Genomic DNA, 19,227 nt, shown 5'->3' with positions numbered 1-19,227 from the left:
GTGTGTCATGACATCACCATTGTGAGTCAGCGATTTGAAGTGAGTTTCAGCTTTTATGTCAGAGAAGTTGCCTATTAATGAAGGCGTTCAATCTCAACTTGAAAACATGTACAGTATGACTTGAACGTCGTAGCAACAGATGGCGGTCTGTACGGTCTGTGTGCTACCATAACCTCTTTCCAACTCTGTTTTGCTCAGGCAAGTCGTACGCAGGATATTTGTTATCGGTTGCGTACGGTAACATTCCACAACACAAATCAAATGCTCCGTGTCCATGTTGACAGTCGAAGTTAATGTCAACAAATACTGTACGTAAGTAATCGTTTTAACCCTCTCCCCATATCCCGACAGTAAGAAAAAAATTCGCCCCAGTACATGTTTCCAAACAGTTCACATTCCTGCCACTACCGGCGTTACCTTACATATCGGTAAGTACTCTTCAGAATGAACGCCATACTTGCTAGGCAACTTCTCTTGCACATAGGTAAAACGCCTCTGTGGAAGTGTAGAAGATTGAATTGTCTAGGCTCATCGGCTAGCCACATGACGTCATACAGCGAGCCATGGCACACTTTGAACTGAACACCCAGTAGCTGCTTTGGAGTCTGACAATATAACTGCAGTGATTGAAATATTAAAATATTATAACACAAGCCAACCATTATGAAAACCTCAACTAATTATTAGAATATAGTATTTGATACATTTAAATGAAGTAAAGAGTTTAATAATAATTTCTGTGTTCATTTTCTGTATGCAATATTGTTATGAATTAAGATAATGGTTTACATTTATTTCAGGTTGTGTCAAATACTGAAGTCTGGGACCTGCGCACCTTTCACTTGTTGAGAACAGTGCCTGCACTGGACCAGTGCCAGATATTGTTCTCTCCTGCCCGGCCTGTGATGTACACGATATCACTTGAGCAGGAGACTGAGGAAGACACATCTTTTGAATCATCTTTTAAGACCTTAGATGCATATGACTATTCCAGTATAGGTATGGATTTTTTTATTTGATTTAACAAATCTTGTATTAGTGTCATAGTTAGGTATACATTTCTTTCTATGTGTGTATGTGTTTATTCACACTGCAAATGGGTATATACCCAGTGGCAGTGGTAATTAATTACACTCAATAATGACAATTAATAATAAACACAACTAATAAAAAACAATAATAATAATAATAATAATAATAATAATCATCATCATCATCATCATCATCCTAAATTAAATGAAGCATGGTCACTTAAAATAACATTTAAAGTAAATCTAATTTGTATCTTAACCCTAAGTTCGAACTAAGACCCACAAGTGTGACAGGTTCATACCTGCACAAGTACCTTTCGGCACTACACTTATTTCGCTGTCAACTCACTCACTGCACTGATTCTACCTGATTTCACTAACACTTCTAACCATTTCACTGTTCAGATACTTTGCACAGCCACTTCACTAACACCAACACACTTCACTTACACAATAGACTTCACTGACACTACACACTTCACTGACACAACACACTTCCTCACTAATAGAACACTTCAAATAACAAGATATCAATTACACCCTTTAAGTAGTGTGTATAATATACTACCGTCTATTAGTAAAGTCCTTAAGCCTATTTTTAAGTACATTTTTGGTTGTTGGTAAAGCCTTTAGTAAGTCTGCAGGTAAAGCATTCCAGTCCCTGATAGTACGATTGAGAAAAGAAAACTTTCCAGTGTCCGTCCTCTGTCTTCTTTCCCTCAATTTATATGAGTGGTCGTTCCTTGAAGAGTAATTTGGCGGCTGCAACCTTTTTTATTTCTCCAGGCAGGCTCACCTCTGTATGTTTTGAACATTGTGCATAATCGCGTTCTCCGGTTTGTGAGTGTGCCCCATTTTAATGCTGAATTATTACAACAACACTTGAGAGCTTTGTACCGAAGTACTCATACATAGATGCCGAAACTTATCCATGAAGTTATTTGTTGTTTTGTACTCCAGTATTTTTCATATTTTCTGTCAAATGATTTTTCTCATACATAACTGCTTTAGCATAGATGGCTGTGTTAGCATCAAAGGCACAGAGCTAGAGTCTTGTTACATGTGCTTTCCTTAAGTGTTGTGTCCTGTGTAATCACAAAAGATAAAACGGATCAATTCAAGTGTTCACTGTGCCAAGCAGAAGTGAAAACAAAAATGTGAAATGATTTGGTCATCCAGTGAGAGAGAGAGAACACAGATGGCCAAAGCGAATTGCATTGGCAGTCTCTGGGAAGAAGAGGGAGTGGAGAACAAAGAGAATATGGAACGAAAAAGTAAAGGAAGCAATGGATAGCAGAGGTCTGAGGATTGAAGATGCACAAGGCAGAAGGCTTTGGTTGATTGGCACAAGAATACAGCACTAGCTGTAGAATCTTGAAAATATATATACAGGGTGATTCATGAAATTCTTCCCCGGATTATGGAGGTGATTCCTGAGGTTATTTGGAAAACAAAATGTAAATAAATTAATGGGATCACATTCATAATTTCGAAGTTACAATACATTTTCGAAATGCATCATAGTGAATGGAGCGCTAGGGACGGACTCAACAAGCATAACTTGCATGTCTGGGGAGACTATAATTACTATGCCATGTTAGAATCTAATTTTCAACACCGATTCAGTCTCAGTGTGTGGTGTGGTATTCTGGATGACCAGCTGCTGGAGCCGTTCATTTTCCTGGACACTGAAATGGTGAGATGTACCTTCACTTTTTACAAGAACTGTTACCACAGCTTCTTGAAGATGTTCCTCTGGCAAAAAGATGCCAAATGTACTTCCAACATGATGGGTGCCTGCTCACTTCTACCACGCAGTAACATCTGTCTTGCATCAGCAATTCTTACAGTGATGAGTTGGTTGCATTTTCATTTCATCTGAGAAAATCTGAGTACTGCAGTGTACCAGTCATGCATCCATAAAAAGTTATTACATTTGTCCAGTGGCATATGCAGAATTTTGCCAAGAGGTGGGGGGGGTGTTAATTATTAAAACTGTTTACAATTTATATTATCGGTGTTTAAAATTTTGCATATTACAGTAAAATCCCTTGTATCCAGTGCCCAAATAACCGGCAATACCAAAACAACGGCACTTTTGGCCCCAAAAAAAAAAGGAATTCATACGAAAGAGAGAGTCGGATGAAGATATGAGTGGTTTTCGTGCATCACACATGCTGCATATTGTGTTTACTTTTTACATTATTCACGCATAAACCCCGTTATGTCCCTGGAGTAGATCGGGTAAAATCGCTAAGCTGTCACTTGGGCCTTGCAAACAATGCGCAGAGATGATGTCCTTAAATTTACCACTTGAACTTGCCCATTTCGAAGGACTGTTGAATGAGTCTAAATAGAAAAGTGTGAAATTCTCTGTTCCTACAGCGCGTAAAAGTTTCATTAGAGTGATAGATAGTATATTATATAAACAAGCAGACATTAGAAATATGTTAACACTACTTCATTGCCTTCATAGTTGCGACGTTGGCTACACTGCTCTTCACGTCACATGGTCGTCATTTAAAATTGCCACGTGGCTAATGAGAAAGACAGGCGTCGGCACAAATTGGAGACACGTGGTTATCATGGTCTAGACATGGCCATCTTGACAATCGCCTAATATAAATACATGTTCAAAGTTCTAAAAAAGTTCTAAAAAACAAAGGAATTGCTATATTAAACTCATGTTAAACGTGCATTTATATATAAACTTGTTCAATGTTGGCCATGTTATGACTAAGAATGTGACGTCACACTATAGCCTGTCTTTCTTGTTAGCCACGAAATTGCCATAATGTTACGAAAACTTTTAGTATTTTTTTACATTATTATGTATTAGTGTATTACAATAATTATGAAATGATTATGGGTAAAAAAAATACTCATATCTAAATATGTCATTTTTCAAAAAGTTTAGGGGGAGAGGTTCAAACCCTGTAACCCCCCCTCCCTTGCATACGCCCCTTCATTTGTCAACCTGTTCATGCTTTTAAGATATATTCAAAGTATTATTCTCGCACAACCCATAAGATTCAGCTTAAATTAAATTTATCTAGAAATTAAATAATTTTCTGTTTTGAAGCAAAATAAAATAAGAGGTAAGAAGTATTTTCTTATTTGTTTTTTGCAGCTACCATTGACGTCAAGAAAAACATCTATGACTTGAGCTGTAACAGGTTCGACACACAGATTGCTGTAGTGGAAAACCAGGGAATGTTTGACAGCGTTCAGGAGTCTTCTGTGCGACTGTATGATGTAGGGAGAAGAAGAGATGACGACGATGAGGGGGTAAGTTGGAATATTCGTTGTGGTACTTGTGTTTCCATGATTATCATCTCATTAACATACAAGAGTGTGACTTGTCGATCTCAAATACAGAGTGATTCAGGCCACCCGTAACAGTAATTTATTTCGGAAACTAGTGCATGAAAATTTTCGAGACAAAAATATTTATAACTAAACCACATGTGAACTTTCACTTGAACTTGATTTTACCAATTAGCTCTAACAGGAAGTAGGGTCAGTGGCGTATCACTTTAAAATTTCAAATGGGAGTCGGGGTCAAATAAGGTACCATTTGATAGAGCTCTTCAAAACAAACAACTTTCATGGGAAATGTTTTTATTAATTTCTACTCTTTCTACTCTTGCATTACTAAGAGGGATTCGACATTGTTTTCTTAGTGTCACGGCAGTAAGTTTCGAGGGTATTAAATAAATTATTTTCACACGCCTAGACTTGAACGGTGCAGCACCGCACACACTGGCCAAGAGCTGAAGATAAGTGAGCGTTGGGCATCATTTTACTCCTGTGTTTATGAAAACTTGTGATAAAGCTAGCCCAGCTATGCGCTACTAGACGAAACATCACGTGTTTATGTCTCCTGGCCTTGCTTCCCTCGGCTAGCTCCCACCTCACAGTCAGCTGGTTAGTTCACGCGCGTACTATTTATTTTCTTTATTTGATATTTTCAATACTTTCTTATCAGCGTTGTACCAGTAAAAAATATGTGTTTATTTGTACTTTCAATGCAGAATCTAAGCATATATTTTAAAAATATTTTTTCATGGGCAAAGGCGTCCTAATGAAGAAAAATCTAAATTTCTCCATTTCCATAAAAAGTAAGAAGAACTGTTTACATGTCAATAAAAACTTTAACTTTTCAGCATCAAAATAAACGATGATTTTGATCATTGGATGAAAGGGTTTCGGAGCTACAACAGTTTAAAGTTGCTAATTTTATGAAAATACGATAAATTTAAATATTTTAAATTTAAACACTATGAAGTTCTGATGCCTCAAACTTTGCACAAAGCATTGTATCACAGTTGTCTACAGACAGAAAAAGTTTCATTGTATTTAAAAATTGCAAGGTCAATTTTCTCTATATTTCGGTCGATTTGAGATGGAATAGCCCGTATATAAAAGAAATATGAGAATTTGCATCCAGTGAATCCCAGAAATTCTCATCCACTTTTAGTGTAATATGAACTCCAGTTTCCGAATATGTTATAAGAACTCCAGTGTAATGACAACTAAATAAAAAAAATGATACTAACTGATTAATTTCAGGAAGAAGATGAGGATGAAGAAGATATGGAAGGAAGTGAGGATGGAACAGCTTCTCCCACTGCTTCAGAAGATGAACAACAGGATGGTACGTTTCATTCTTTCTTTCTTTCTCCTCTCTTCCTAAATATCCCTTGAGCAGATATATTATTATGTTTCTGTGGGTTTCATAAACGTCCCTCATGTTATAATGATTTCACAAAGCACAAACAAAATAAATCTAATATATATTACAGTATGTGTACTTTCATTATTACATTTAATTAGTTTAATAACTACATTATTACAAAAATCTTGATCCTATATTTAGTTGGTGCTTGAAGTATAGTGTAAGAATGAACAATGGTCGTTGTTTCAAAGTCACACCATATTAGTTGCTATTGTTTACCAAAAACGTATCAAGATTCGTGTAAATGGCAGCTAATTTATCTTTTAAAACATTTTTTCTGGCAATCTTATCATCTAAGTCAGTGATGCCAAAGCAAGCACATTTTTCTGACCTTGACGTCGTGCACGGGCAGCAAGCGCTAAGTATGGAAAGAGGAAGGTTGTGTATATAAATAAGCAACCTCTTGGATTAAGAAAACAGTGGTGCACAAACTTCAAACGGAACGTGAAATTTTATGTCATTTTTATATGGCTTCTTTTTGTTTAATATTATCTATATTGTCTGTAAAACAAAAGTACTAACACTGATTTCTTAATATTGCACTTGTGTTTTAAATCTTAATAACATAATAGAGAGTTAAGAAGGAATATTCACTTAAATTCCATAGTAGTATAATATTATGCTGTATTAAGTGGATGAAACACATCATTCATAAAGAAAGTGATATTCCAAAGAAAGAGATTGAGTAGGACATGATAAGTTGGAATTTATATTGATGGTATCTTTAGCCTTACAAAAGTAATCAATAAACTAATCAAAACAATATTACAGTACAAAGCAAAGTTACCTAGGTACTGTATCTGTTTTAAGTGTAACTAATATTACATAGCAAAACTCTTATCGTGTTATGCTTTTAAGGTGATATTTGTGAGCAACTATCGTCAGAATATTAAATTATTTTCTCGAAATCTGCTGAAGCTATAGAGCTGACATTTTTACAACACATGGGCACATATCTTTTGCTTATGATGTAACAGTAGTTGCTTTGTTAATTCATTTCCTTACAAACAATTTCCATGGGAATATGTTCAAAATTTTCAATACACTATCTTCAGTAATATGTATATACGGTATATTAGATTTACGAAAACATTCTGTAAGGCTACTAAATAAATATGCCTATACCTGAAAATTTCACTTTTCTATACGAAAAGTTGAGAAAATATTTCTTTTGAATAAAAAAATCGAACTTGTTAAAAATGAGCATTAAAATTAAAACTTACATTCTTATAATGCACTTATACTTCTTAGGCAAATCTAAAAATTAACATGGATACAGTTTTAATAAGTTCTCTTCCCTTTATCTATTGAATCAGTGCTGGCCATCCCTGAATATAGCTCGACCAAGCGGCATAAACCACCTCTTTCGTCTGTCTCTTTCCTTTCCGCTGTAAAGCGCTCAGGCTCTCCTGGGCTCTAAAGCGCGCGCTTGCTCCTGTGGGCATCAATTGACATGCCTGATCTAAGTGGACACAACGTGGAAGAAATATAAATTTTCTAAAGCTCATAATTGCTGTCCGTATAATAGTCCAGTTCAGTGTTATTTGTATTATGTTCCCTGTATCCTGATCAAGCAGAATAATGCCAGTACTGCCATCATATTGCTTCTTCTAGTTCTTTGCTTCCCTTTTTTTTCTGAAATATTTTACTCTTTCTTTTTTGTTGGATGTAAATGTTTGTGTATTACAGTATAACCCCTGTAAAATGCTGTTCAAAGGATTGCATGTTAATTGCATATTAATGGGACCACGTATAAAACAGAAGACAATCAAATACAAATACAAAGCATGATGTTCAAATTTTTTTATTATTTCAATTGAAATTTTGCATACACAATATTGTAAATGCTACATGTAATGTATGCCAAGACAGTATGCAGTATTTATGTTTTACAACACCAAACCTATTAATAGGGACCTGAAAATTTCGCATTTTTAAATAGTGGGGTAGAGAGTATTTTTCTTCATCTGTAAGGTGATTTAGCATGATTTTCTAGCAGAATTGAAAATGCGGAAAAATGCGAATCTTCTATCAAATTGCGAAATCACGAGAAGAGTGCTATTTAATAACTATTTATCAGTAAAGTGCTATTTTTCAAGTGAAAAGCGTTATATTTATACAAAAATTGAAGGCACTTTCTAAGTACTGTACTCAAAACATGTTGATCAATTATCCCTTTTGTCAATTATTGTCCGCTCGATTCAACAAATGGGAAACTTTGGAAAACAGATGTAGGAAAACTAGAATAACATCATTGTATAGAGCACATCTAGGTCAGAAAGCATGGGTAGACATAACGGCTCGGTTAGAAAAGCCAACGTACTATGGTAGGAATGATCATGATTTTAAAATCAAATGTAGGAAACAGAAAACGGATGTAGGTAAATTCTCATTTTTAAATAGAACTATAAATGATTGGAATGACCTACCTGCAGCGGTCTTTGAGGGCTGTCCTTCCTTAAGGAGATTCAAGAATAATTTAAAAAGTTGTGTATAAAGTGAAAATTAAAATTAAGGTGACATTTAACATTTAATTTTTTAAGGTGACATGTATTTATTTAGCCTGACGAGTTACTTCCTTGGTTTCAATTGTAAATTATTTAAAAATAGCCTGTAAGAGGGCCTTAGACTAGAAATGTTTAGTTTAAATGTAGTTCTGTTTATAAGTACAGTATGCATAAGGGTGTAATTATTTGACTTATTTGAACTGTTGTATCAGTGAAGCGAGGTGAGTCAGTGAAGTTATGGTTTTACAGTGCAGTGAATAGTTCCGATCAGTGATAATTTATAGCGTCAATGAACTGTGTTCTATAGTGTCAGTGAAATGTGTTATAGAGTGTCAGTGAAATGTGTGCTAAAGTGTCAGTGAAATGTGTTCTATAGTGTCAGTGAAATGTGTGCTAAAGTGTCAGTGAAATGCGTCATAGTGCCACTACAGTGAGTGAGATGAGAGTAAAGTGATAGACTATTGAAACTTACGTAGGGCCTATACATAATTATGTAGGTTGTAATGTAAAATTAGGTATTTTATTTGTTTTATTATTATTGCGTTAAATTATATTGTGTATTCTTATTGTATTGTGTATAAAATTGTATTGTGTATTGTAAATTTATTGTGTATTGCTTATCATTTTATTGTGTATTGTTTATATTGTGTATACCACTGCCACCGGGTGCTTGCCCACTTGCAGTGTAAATAAATACATACAATAAATTTCGTATATCAATAATGAAGGTCCGATAATTTATATACATATCGTAATATCGATTATCAAGTTCTATATTCCATATGGGCTTGGCTAAAATGCGTCGTATTGGTTTACTTTGCCATTTGCTTTTGAAATCTCAGCAGAGGTGGATAGTTATTCTAGTTATGGCAGAGTTGGTTTTGAGACATGTATTCCTTTGTAAAATGAGGCGAACAACGTAATTGTTCAGGTGAACAATCAAATATTGACATGTTTCCAGGATTTTCGAGTATACCAAAACAAGAAATTCGAAGTGCATACAATTCATTTAAGAAGCTTATTGAACAGCAAGTGAGAAATGAAAAATGTGACATAGTGAAAGTGTTTAATGCTTTAAGAACAGAGAATAAAGCATTTTCAGAATGTTGTTTGCAAGTATTGCGGACACCAACAAACAATGTTGACAGTAAACATGTTTTATCATAGTATGGTGCTGTGGTTTCAGACAGACGATGTAATTTGAAGCAGGAAAATGCTGAACTGTTCACAATGTTATTTTTTGAGAATTGAAAGGTATGAGGGGCAGTCAAATGAAAACGGGTCAGATGCCAAAAAGTATAATAGAACATTTATTACCTCAAAAGTAATCTCCAAAACTGTTTATACATTTATCCCACTGTGAGGCAAGACGATCAATCCCATTTTTGAAAAAGCTTGTGAGTTGTCTACTGAACCAGTTCTTTAACTAGTCATACACGTCTTTGTCCAATACAAAACGAAGTCCACGAATGTTTTTCTTCAACTCTCCAAAAATGAGAAAATCGCATGGAGAGAGATCTGGGCTGTAGGGGGGGGGGGGGTGTTGAAGTGTTTTCCAACCAAATTTCTGAATCATATTCCTCAAAGACTTGGCAGTATGTGGAATAGCATTCCAGGGCATTTTGACTTAATGGCGTGTCTCAGTTTCTGTAAAGTTTTTTGGTTGGACTACACACTCTACAAAAACATCCCAACACAAACAAATAAATACAACCAGACAGGTGAATACAAACTCAAATGCAATACCTGCAACAACTTCTACATAGGACAGACAGGTAGATCATTTAAAACACGTTACAAGGAACACATCACAGCCATAACCAAATCACAAAACACTTCCACATGCACAGAACACGTCACAAATGCCAACCACACCTACAGCAACATAGACACAGACATGGAAATTCTACATCTTCAACCAAAAAACCAGAAACTAAACACACTAGAACAATACGAAATATGTTGTTGTTTTCTAATGCCAGGCATTTCAGAATAAAGTCATTTGACCTCTTGCACTCCAATATTTTTCAAAGTTATTGTTATGGTCAGCCAATGAAGCACAGATTTTGAGGTGTTCCGAATCCATTTCTTGATTTGAATTGCACAATGGGCAGTGATATATTCCAATTCTATGCAGGTGCTTGGCCAAACAGTCATGGCCTGTTGTCAATCTAAATGCAGCTACAGGCGATTTACGAGGAAATCGGAAATTAACTGTGGATTATGATGCAGAGAGTTCCATTTTTTCCCTTGAGATTGTGTTACCAAATTTTGTGTGTTCAAGTCTAAGTAACCTATGTAGATTTAATAAATCTTTTCACAGAGTAATATGTAGATTTAGTAACAGGTCTATAAGTAGCAGTGCTACCCTTCTTTGCTAAAGCATACAGCCACACAAAAACACACCCACATCAAATCCTCAACACACAACTCAATTTCAGAACACACACACTTTTTGACTCCATATTACACTACACAAACACAACACACTCCCACAGGAAACGCAATCAGAAGGTGTGAAAACCACCCAGTTCTGATGATGGCCCACCGGCCAGAACTAGTCAACAAGGTAACCTAGTTAATTAACTTTATATTCTGAAATGATATATTGCTAAAAGTTGTGTAATCATTATGTATGTACTTTATTATTTTATGTACACCGGGATTCAAAATGGAGTAGATTTAAATTTTGTAATTAATTAACTAGCGGACTTACTTGTGTTAAATATGTAAGTTTGTGCGGGTTACAGCTGTTTCGGTGCTTCACGCACCATCCTCAGAGCTTACTAGATCTTGGTGTCGAGATCTAGTAGGCTCTGAGGATGGTGCGTGAAGCACTGAAACAGCTGTAAGCCGCACAAACTTACATATTTAACACGAGTAAGTACGCTAGTTAATCAATTAATTATATTCAAGTGTTAAAAGTAGTGTACGCAAGATTCAAAATGGATTAAATTTTGTATTACAGACAAACTATCAAAGATAGAAACACATTGCGCATGTCACTGGAAGGAGGAAGGTTCAAAGTTTTATCCTACAAAGTTTTATCATTCGGAAAAAATTGTCCTCTTCCATATCCTCGAGAATTGAAGTGCAAAATTCGTAGCTCATGTTTTGGTCACCAGGACACAATTTGTGCAGTAACTGCAACTTGTAAGGCTTCATATACAGGCGTCGTCTAAGAACAGCCATACAGTTGTTTGAGGAAGTTGAAGTTGCTGGCTTGCCTGTCTTGTGGATTTGTGAGGGCTCCGTGAAATGCATCTCGGATACGTTCGACATTTTCATCAGATGTGTATGGGCGACCAGTGCTTTTCAGTTTGTATATGCAACCAACTTCAACAAATATTTTATGCCAGTCATAAATCTGCTTATGACTGAGGCGGCTGTTTGTTGAATCGACGGCAGAATGCACATTGCACTTTCACAATGGATTGACATTTCGCGGATACCAACACAAAATGATTTTTCCTATGGTGTAGTAGCCATGTAGTCATGTTGCTATAAACAAACAACAGCGCAACTGTGTCCAAACTTTGAACCTTCCTTTATCCAGTGACGTGATAGTTTGTCTGTAATACAAAATTGAAATCTACTCTTTCACTTTGAATCACGGTGTGTTACAGTACTTGTTGTTTGTGTTTTGTTTGTCTTCTTCTTCTTCTTCTTCTTCTTCCCTTCAAGTATTAGGCCAAATGGCCTGTTACGATCTGACAGTTGAATTTTCAATCCAGCGCTTCTTTGGACGACCGAGAGATCTCTTCCCATTTGGACAATAGTGGAGCATAACGTTTGGGATTCTATCTCTATGCATGCGCTGCAGATGATTTATCCAGTTGTTCTGATAATGTTTTACGTGATTAATTACAGGTTCTAGTTGTAATTCTTCCATTACATCTTCATTGCGTTTGTGATCCCATTTCGTATATCCTGCTGTATATCTCATAAATTTCATTTCATTAGCCATTATTCTGCTTTTGTCTTTCTTCCTCAATGTCCATGCCTCACTGCCGTAACAAAGTACAGAGTCTTGTAAAGGCGAATTCGAGTATGCTTTTGTACTAGGGAAGGTTTCATAATGATGTTAATTATTCCCATTATTTTGGTATATTTAGAAATGTTCTGTGAAATGTCTACTTCATCGAAAAAAGATAATGTGTATCCGAGATATGTAAAATAATTTATCCTTTCTAATATTTTTGAATCTAAACATATTTTGCTAGGCACAGGGTATTTTCCGCAGAAGGCCATAAGTTTAGTTTTTTCTTTATTGATTTTCATATCATATTTAATTCCAATTTTGTTAAAATTAAAAATTGAATGTTGTAATTCATCTTCTGAGGATGCCACCAGAGCTAAATTGTCTGCAAAAAGTAATGAATCTAGTTGTAAATGTCTATTGAGTTGTGTATATCCATGAGGCAATTGTTTCCATTCTCTAATCATTTGATTCATATATATAATAAATAGCAACGGTGAAAGGCTGCAGCCTTGCCTTACTCCTGTATGAATTTCTGTCCAATGCGATAATTTATTGTCACACCTTACAGCAATTAGATTTGTTTTATAGATATTATATATGTCTGCTATAAGTTGTTGTGGAACATGGTCTGTGGCTAATACATTTAATAATTTATTTCTGTTCACCCTATCAATGTTTTGTTTGTGAATTACATAATTGGTATACGGTGGGTAGATAATTGTGTTTTGCTTTAATTTGCTTTTATTTGAAAAATGTTTCCTTCTACAGCAATCTCTGAGTAATTGGAATTAATCTTGCTTTTATCCGCATTGTCATTTTAATTTGCTTCTAGGTATTATTTTTAACAGTTTTTTCTTGCAATTTCAACGGAAAAGAAATGAAGCACAGCAAATATGTCATTTTTCGTAATGGTTACCTCACGTCACAGGGAAAGTGAAGATCTCATACAGAATTATCTATGAATGGGAGGTACTGTATAACTTCAAAACGACTAGGGGCAAGAGATGCACTCGGTAGGCTTATATCCCACATTGTGTTCAACATTTACATAGTTTTGCGGATAAATATTTTTGTATTTCAGTTCTTGCTCCCAACATTGTCTAGTAAATTTAACGAAGACTAATTTCATTCCTGGTGCTTAGACATGATTCGATATCGGAATATGTATGATGTCCACACCTGTGGAGTAACGGACAGCGCGTCTGGCCATGAAACCAGGTGGCCCGGGTTCGAATCCCAGTCGGGGCAAGTTACCTGGTTGAGATTTTTTCCGGGGTTTTCCCTCAACCCAATCCGAGCAAATGCTGGGTAACTTTCGGTGCTGGACCCCGGACTCATTTCACCGGCATTATCACCTTCATTTCATTCAGACGCTAAATAACCTAGATGTTGATACAGCGTCGTAAAATAACCCAATAAATATGTATGATAAGAACTTTCTTGTGTTAAATTTTAACGTACCTTGTTAACACGTTTCGACCTATTTTGGGTCATCTTCAGAACTGGTCGTTGTTGGTCTTGGTGCCTCTTGTTTCCTGTGAGGGTGCGTTCATAGTGTAGAGTCAAAGAGTGTATGTGTTTTGAAATTGAGTTGTGTGTTGAGAATATCATTGGGGTGTGTTTTCGTGTGTCTGTATATTTCATATTGTTCTAGTGTGTTTAGTTTCTGGCTTTTTGGTTGGATGTGTAGTATTTCCATGTTTGTGTTGATGTCTCTGTAGGTGTGGTTAGCATTTGTGATGTGTTCTGCATATGTGGAGGTGTTTTGTAATTTTGTTATGGCTGTGATGTGTTCTTTGTAACGTGTTTGAAATGATCTGCCTGTCTGTCGTATGTAGAAGTTGTTGCAGGTGTTACATTTGAGTTTGTATACGCCTTTGTGGTTGTATTTGTTTGTTTGTGTTGTTTGTGTGTTGAGATGTTTTTGTAGAGTGTTATTTGTTCTGTATGCAATGTTGTAATTTAATTTCTTGAATGAGGTTGCAATTTTATGTGTTTTTTTGTTTTCGTATGTTAGTGTGATGTATTTATTACCATTAAGTACGAGAAAAATTCGTACTGGCACCGGGAATCGAACCCAGGACCTCTCAGCTGAGCGCGCTGAACCAAATGAGCCATGCCGGGACACGATCCACGACGCCGGCCGAACCCCTCTCGTAGTATTATGTTACGGCCTTACTGCCTGCACTTGAGACGATACACGTCATATATGTACAGGAGCGCATATTACATGACTTTATGGCCATATTCAACAACAGTTTCTGAAAACTGTTAACATTATATATGTATCGAATATGAATGAGGTCTCGCCCACCTCATTGCATATTACATGACTAGTGTGAACTAGTCAGTTTGTTTTATTACCATTAAGTACGAGAAAAATTCGTACCGGCACCGGGAATATGACCATAAAGTCATTTAATATGCGCTCCTTATATATGTGACGTGTATCGTCTCAAATGCAGGCAGTAAGGCCGTAACATAATACTACGAGAGGGGTTCGGCCGGCGTCGTGGATCATGTCCCGGCATGGCTCAGTTAGTTAAGAGTACTCAGCGCGCACAGCTGAGAGGTCTTGGGTTCGATTCCCGGTGCCGGTACGAATTTTTCTCGTACTTAATGGTAATAAAACAAACTGACTAGTTCACACTAGTCATGTAATATGCAATGAGGTGGGCAAGACCTCATTCATATTCGATACATAGTGTGATGTATTTTTTGTGTTCTTGTGTTTGTGTTGTATTCTTCTATTTTTTGTGGTTTTGTTTTGTCTTACGTATTATGTTGTCTATTATGTTGGGGTTGTATCCATTTTCTTGTGCTATGTATTTGATTGTGTTTAGCTCTTCGTTGTAATCCTGTTGGTTCATTGGTATGTTGAGTAGTCTGTGTACCATTGTTCGGAATGCAGCTTGTTTGTGTTGTGTGGGGTGGTTGGATGTGTTGTGTATGTGTGTTGTTGTTGTGGGTTTTCTGTATACTTTGAATGTGTGTTTGTTGTCTACTTTTGTTATTGTGATGTCTAGAAAATTTATGGATTTGTTGTTTTCAATTTCTAATGTGTAGTGTAGCTTTGGGTGTATTGGGTGTATGAAGATGACCCAAAATAGGTCAAAACATGTTAACAAGGTTCATCATACATATTCCGAAGTGATACAGTGTTAAAAGTTGTGTAATCAAGATGTATGATTTGATATGTTGTTGTTGTTATCTAATGCCGGGCTTTGGCAACGAAGCCATTAGCGTTCTTGCTCTCCAATATTTCTCTTGATTTGATATGTTATATACCGTATTTCATGTTTCAGATAACAATCCAGCCACTACTGCTGCTGGTGCTGGTGGCGGTGATAATGCGAATGCAAATGCCGTTGCCAATGCCAATGAAAATAATGGTGACAACAACGCTGCAGACAGTAATAACGAAGAAGATGGAGATGATATCCTGATATCTGATTCAGATGATGATGACGACGAAGATGAAGATGATGATGACGACGACGATGATGATGATGCAGCTGTTATGTCACTCTCAGACAGTGCAGATACTGATGACTTGGATGATATATTGTTTGCATGAAATCTGTTATTACTGAAATCTGGTTTGGTGAATTATTTACCACGTTAAATGGTAATGAACATCTTTATAAATTTTACGAAGTCAATATTCCAGTCTGTGCAAAATTATTACACTAATTTTTTTAGTAAAGTTTTATTAGAGTTTTCAAATGAAATTACGTTTGTATATGAACTGGATACATATTTCAGTACTTCTTGCCAATTTTATCATTATATTTGTTGGCTTTATTTCTTCTTACATTTGTTGGTGGATTGTGTCAACAATACATACATGGAACCACAAGGAAACGTTTCTTTATCATCAGCAACAGTTACGTATTATTTTTTTTCCTCGGTAGTTGTCATAGTTATAACAGTGGTGTAAGAATATACACCGCTAAATGGTACACTAAAGGACTGTCATCTGGCATTTTCTTACTTTATATAATAAGTTCATAATAATTTTGCACCGAGTAGGAGCTGATACACCAGTGCTTCTACATCTAACATAAAATAAGATGTGAATCCATAAAAAGGGTTGCTTTAATTTTTATTTTAAAATTGAGAGGTAATCTGTTATGCAGTGATTTCATGTTACAGCATTTAGGCATCTTACATTTGTGCTGTAAACATAAAGCTGTCTGTGCTGTAAATAATCCAGTCTGCTTTGACATGACACACGTAAGTCTTTTTCATCTGCTAGTTGGTTTCCAGAAAATTAGGTGATAAAAAGAAATATGTGATATTTTCTGGGACAACTTTTATTTTATATGATAATAATCAGATAAATATTCTTAACATTTGCCAACTATTACGGAGTATATTTGTTTATTTCTAAGTTCAGTGAATGAAATACCAACATTGAGGTAAACGTTTGTTGATGTACTTAAAAGTGCTTCTTGTCCCTTCAGCCTTTCGAGGATAGATAAGGCCATATACAGATTGTACTGGTAGTCATAAGCATAAGGAATCACAGCTCTGTTTTAAAAGGAACGTTAACAATAAATGAAATGATGAGAAGTCTTTTATATTATGTAAGTTTATAATGTAGGTACTTCATTTATAAATTAATTTGTATGACGAAAGATGTTGAAATTGAGTTTGTAATTGAATTCAAAGAATTGCTCTTTATTTATTACTATGGTTCACAAGGCTCGTCATGTAGATGATGGCAAATTTTATGATATGAGAGAAGTACAGAATTAATAACACTTCCATTACTGTGCAGATAGGACATATTATGAAATAGATCCTCGAGCATCTACTTATGCAGTTAATCTTCGAAACTATTTTTAAACTCTCATTCTAGAGAAACAAAATTATAAACATTAGCGGTATTGTTAATAAATGTACTGGGAATAGGACATGGTTGTGCGTATGGATAGTCATTTAACAGAGGAAATTAAGTTATATGACAGCTTTCAACCCCATAATAACGGGAGGTTATTACGCTGTGCCGCGGAGCTCATATGAAATGCAAGGCAGACGCTGATAAGGTACTGGCGAATGCCGCGCGAGCTGCGGAGTGGAGTTAAACAGTACAATAATCTCCCTGTAATTACAAGTAATCAATAATTAATTTTGTTAGGACATAACTTCATTATCAGTAACAGTGATAGTGGTTGTTTGAGAGTGTCCTTGGTTCTTGACTGAGTTATGTTTTATATAAATAAACGTATTACCTATTTCGTTTTTCTAAAAACTAAAATGGATTCATTTTAATGTCAGGATTCTGTTTAAAAGGACTGCAGCATAATCTTGTGTCTGTCATATGTCATTCAGCACAATTTAAACTCCAAATCCAAACATTTATGTTCTTGAAATATTCATTCTAGATTGGACGATTTTTTTTACTTAAATTTGGGGTCTATATCATATCGTCACTTTTTTTGAAATTGAAATGACGTCCTTTTTAGACATATAAGAGATAGTATGGTATCCTATTAATTATTGTTCAGCTGATGTGTCTTGTGAAGTACGTTATGAACATCAATAGTTATATCATACATTGAGCGAGCATGAAGTGGAAACAAGTGAGTTACTAAATAATTATCGATAAAAAATCTGGTTTATGCTCTGAAGTACAATCCTTCATACAGAATGGAAACTGATATCTGAAATTTACAATAGTTTGGCCATGAAAATTAAAGCCTCCAAATGTTTCCCAACAAATTTATACTTCAGTATATATACATAGGTTATAACTTTATCTTGTCTTACCATCTGCCTCTCCTTGAATTTGTGGTAAGCTTTTTCACGATAAAGATCTCCAAAACAACTACCTTTTCCTTGGAATTCATAGTGGAATCTTTTTTCAAGATAAAGACCTGCACAATACAAATAACTTTCTCCCTTGTAAAAGTTATTTTTCTCATAAAGACCTCGCACAACGCAACTACCTTCTTCTTGGAACTCACAGAGAAGCTTTTTAATGATGAAGACCTCTCACAACACAACTACCTTCTTCTTGGAATTCATTGTAGAAGTTATTTTCATGTTAAGACCTCCACAACACAACTATCTTCTTCTTGGAATTTATTGTAGAAGTTATTTTCATGTTAAGATCTCCACAACACAACTATCTTCTTCTTGGAATTTATTGTATAAGTTATTTTCATGTTAAGACCTCCACAACACAACTATCTTCTTCTTGGAATTTATTGTAGAAGTTATTTTCATGTTAAGACCTCCACAACACAACTATCTTCTTGGAATTTATTGTATAAGTTATTTTCATGTTAAAGACCTCGCACAACACAACTACCTTCTTCTTGGAATTATTGTAGAAGTTATTTTCATGTTAAGACCTCCACAACACAATTACCTTCTTCTGGGAATTCATTGTAAAAGTTATTTTCATGTTAAAGACCTCCACAACACAACTACCTTCTTCTTGGTATTCCTTGTATAAGTTATTTTCATATTAAGACCTCCACAACACGACTATCTTCTTCTTGGAATTCATTCTATAAGTTATGTTCATGTTAAAGACCTCCACAACACAACTACCTTCTTCTTGGAATTTATTGTAGAAGTTATTTTCGTGCTAAGACCTCCACAACACAACTACCTTCTTCTTGGAATTTATTGTATAAGTTATTTTCATATTAAGACCTCCACAACACAACTATCTTCTTCTTGGAATTCATTGTATAAGTTATTTTCATGTTAAAGACCTCCACAACACAACCATCTTCTTCTTGGAATTTATTGTTTGTAGAAGTTATTTTCATGCTAAGACCTCCACAACACAACTACCTTCTTCTTGGAATTTATTGTATAAGTTATTTTCATATTAAGACCTCCACAACACGACTATCTTCTTCTTGGAATTCATTGTATAAGTTATTTTCATGTTAAAGACCTCCACAACACAACTACCTTCTTCTTGGAATTCATTGTATAAGTTATTTT

General features: G+C 35.4%; 1 protein-coding gene across 2 annotated transcripts in view; it reads left to right on the top strand.

Moving 5' to 3' along the window:
* mahj (LisH and WD40 domain-containing protein mahjong) overlaps window positions 1-16,041 on the top strand; it is a 122,414-nt gene extending 106,373 nt beyond the window's left edge. For both annotated transcript variants that reach the window (XM_069840447.1, XM_069840446.1), the window contains 4 exons: window positions 801-999; window positions 4,162-4,319; window positions 5,604-5,688; window positions 15,564-16,041. In XM_069840447.1, coding sequence (XP_069696548.1) covers window positions 801-999; window positions 4,162-4,319; window positions 5,604-5,688; window positions 15,564-15,835 — 714 coding nt within the window. In that variant the 3' untranslated portion in view covers window positions 15,836-16,041. The remainder of the gene's footprint in view (window positions 1-800; window positions 1,000-4,161; window positions 4,320-5,603; window positions 5,689-15,563) is intronic.
* The last annotated feature ends 3,186 nt before the right edge of the window (window positions 16,042-19,227 follow it).

Source organism: Periplaneta americana, chromosome 11, assembly GCF_040183065.1.
Source record: "Periplaneta americana isolate PAMFEO1 chromosome 11, P.americana_PAMFEO1_priV1, whole genome shotgun sequence".
Taxonomy (NCBI): Eukaryota; Metazoa; Arthropoda; class Insecta; order Blattodea; family Blattidae; genus Periplaneta; species Periplaneta americana.
Note: the sequence above shows the minus strand (reverse complement) of the source record. Positions and strands in the feature narration are given on the sequence as shown.